Source organism: Etheostoma spectabile, unplaced genomic scaffold (assembly GCF_008692095.1).
Source record: "Etheostoma spectabile isolate EspeVRDwgs_2016 unplaced genomic scaffold, UIUC_Espe_1.0 scaffold352, whole genome shotgun sequence".
In the NCBI taxonomy this organism is placed as follows: Eukaryota; Metazoa; Chordata; class Actinopteri; order Perciformes; family Percidae; genus Etheostoma; species Etheostoma spectabile.
The window spans coordinates 817,772-820,456 of NW_022605591.1; the positions used below are offsets into that span (position 1 = coordinate 817,772).

General features: G+C 40.0%; 1 protein-coding gene across 3 annotated transcripts in view; it reads right to left on the reverse strand.

Annotated features, from left to right (window-relative positions):
* neurl4 (neuralized E3 ubiquitin protein ligase 4) overlaps nt 1–2,685 on the reverse strand; it is a 27,401-nt gene that overhangs the window by 16,675 nt on the left and 8,041 nt on the right. For all 3 annotated transcript variants that reach the window (XM_032511312.1, XM_032511311.1, XM_032511309.1), the window contains exons 5-8: nt 2,149–2,260; nt 1,940–2,028; nt 477–549; nt 110–383 (exon numbers count right to left, since the gene is read on the reverse strand). In XM_032511312.1, the coding sequence (XP_032367203.1) occupies nt 110–383; nt 477–549; nt 1,940–2,028; nt 2,149–2,260 (548 nt within the window). The remainder of the gene's footprint in view (nt 1–109; nt 384–476; nt 550–1,939; nt 2,029–2,148; nt 2,261–2,685) is intronic.

Here is a 2,685-nt window from a genome sequence, read left to right on the forward strand (position 1 = left end):
ATTTTTCAGAACCACATCCAACTTCACATGTAACGTCAAATACAACTTCATAGTTAACTTCATGTGTGAGTTGTAAATAAATCTGACAGACATCTCTGGTTCAACTCACTGTGGCCTCAACGCCGTCCTGCCTTCACTGATGATGGCGGCCTTCTGGCCACAGTTGGCGTGGAAGAGCAGTCGGTCGGGCCCCTCCGAGTCTGGAGTGAGAGAAAGAGCTGGCCTGGGCCGGCCAACATCAGGCGATAGAGCCCTCATGATGGCGTTGTTGCGTCTGAGGCGGTCACTGTGGTTGTGGTTGTGGACTATGGTGACTTTGACCGCCATGCCATAGAGGTCGACCACACCGTAGACCACGCCGGGGGTCTGGGCTGCTGCAACACCTTGGAAAGACACAGAGTGGTTAGAAGTGGAAACCGAGTTGCTTTAATAACACTTGCTCACCAGCCAACAGTCTCAGTTATACCATTTCTTACCTTGGTCGATGCCATTGATGTAGAAATGGAGCGCCCCACTGGCTTTGCGCATCAACCCTATGAGGTCTCCCTCCTAAAAATGGATGAGAATAATTGATGGAGATTATAAAAAAAAGTGGTGAAATGTAACTATGTACATTTACTCAAGCACTATCTCTAAGTGCAAAACTAAGGTACTTCTACTTTATTGAAGTTTTTTCTTTTCATATCATGCCACTTTCTACTTCTACTCCGCTACATTTTAGAGATAAATATTCTACTTTTTACTCTACTACATTCATCTGACAGCTTTAGTTACTAGTTACTTAACAAATTATGATTTTTGCACACAAAACACATGTAGTTTATAAAATACAATGTTTTATTATAAATTAAACTACCCAACAATATACAGGCCGACAAGTACAGCTGAAATGATGAGCGGATTAAACATTTAGTTGATCGACAGAGCTTTTTGGATAGTTTCAAGATTTTTCTGCATTGAGTAGAGGCTATTTATAACTGCTTTCTATTTATAACTGCTTTCACATCCATATTGTGCATCCATATTGTGCTAGATACCTTCTACTAGTCCAGGACTAAAACTCTTATCTCTGTATTTTTCGGTTGAATGGCGTTACATGATATATACTGTACCTCTATACTTTTTTTTACAAAGTGGGCTAAATGTTCAGTTTAAGGTCAAAGCCACTTTTCACAAGCTCTTTTATTAAAACAAATTGAGAAATGCAAAAACAGGGTTTCCTTCCCAGATTGAAATTATACAGCTGCAACACATGTTTACATGAAAATTATCTGAACTACATAGCCTAGGATATATTTTTTTTAAATGATCTGAGTAAGCTCCTTCACTTGTTTTCATCAACAGTAACAGAGTGAATTAAAGAGATGGGGGGGGGCGTATGCTACTCACAGCTGACTCATTATGAATGGGTCCAGCATGGGTCAAATGGGGGTCAGCAGAGTTACACACGTGTGTATGAAATGTCTGTAATGTCACTGCGCTGCATTTTTATGGAGTGTGAGTAGATGGGGGCGGGGCTTACTCACGGTGCAGGGAACAACTCTGACTAGCACATGATCAGACAGTGGTTTAAAGAGCGGTAGATTGGCTTTGCAAAAAAAAAAAAAAAGGAGCATTGATCGAGCATTGATCGAGCATTGATCGAGCATTGATCGAGCATTGATCATGATTGACCAATATCGCTCGATCACGCAAATTTGATTGCGGGAAGCCAAAATCATGACCGTGATTAGAATACAATTAATTGTGCAGCCCTACTTAAATACTTTTACTTAAGTAACATTTTCAATGCAGGACTTTTACTTTAACTGAGTATTTTTACAGTGTGGTATACCATACAGTAAGTAAAGGATCAGAATACCTCTTTCACCACAGATGAAAATACAGACACACTAGCACGGTAGGTGGCAACAAAGTGTGTGTCTGCATCACCACAAACCTGAAGTTCATCGAGGCTGAATTCACAGTATTCCCTGCGGGTTCCTTTCCCATTGGTCAGTATCCCACAGCCACTCATCATGATTGTACCTTATCCAAGCAGCCAGGAGAATGTCAGTGATTTCCCAATAAACAATTATTTTGTACACATTTTGTATGGAGTTTGTTATGTTATGTGTCCATTTGTGTGTGTGTGTGTGTGAGTGTTACCTGAGCGCAGATTGGTCATAGTTGCAGGATAGTCCAGGTTGTTGGGATTGTGTGTGGTCACACCAATCTCTATTGAGCCTGACCACTTGTCAACCAGCTTATCAATGCGGATCTGAAAATAGAAAATCAATTTAAATTTCTCATTATTCATCAGCTAAAATAAAGAGATCTTCTATCTTCTATTCTGCCTTAAGCCCAGTGATTAATAGCACCAGACCTCCAGTTATGAAGTCAACATCTGGAGGTGATGCAACTAAAATGCTAAATATTTGCTGGTTCCATCTGATCAAATGTGAGAAAATGCAACTTTACTTTGTTTTCATGTCTTTAGGAAATTGAATATCTTTGAGGTTTGAACTGATATAGAATCATTATTTGCAGCCCTACTTTTGAGTTATCTCAAATTTGTTTTTCATATTACGTTATTGGTGAGATATACAGTACTGTAATATTTGTTTCAGTATGACCTGGACCAGGGTGCCTGTTCAGAAGTCGCAGCCTCCTCACTTTGACATCTCTCCATTTGTGCATGAATAG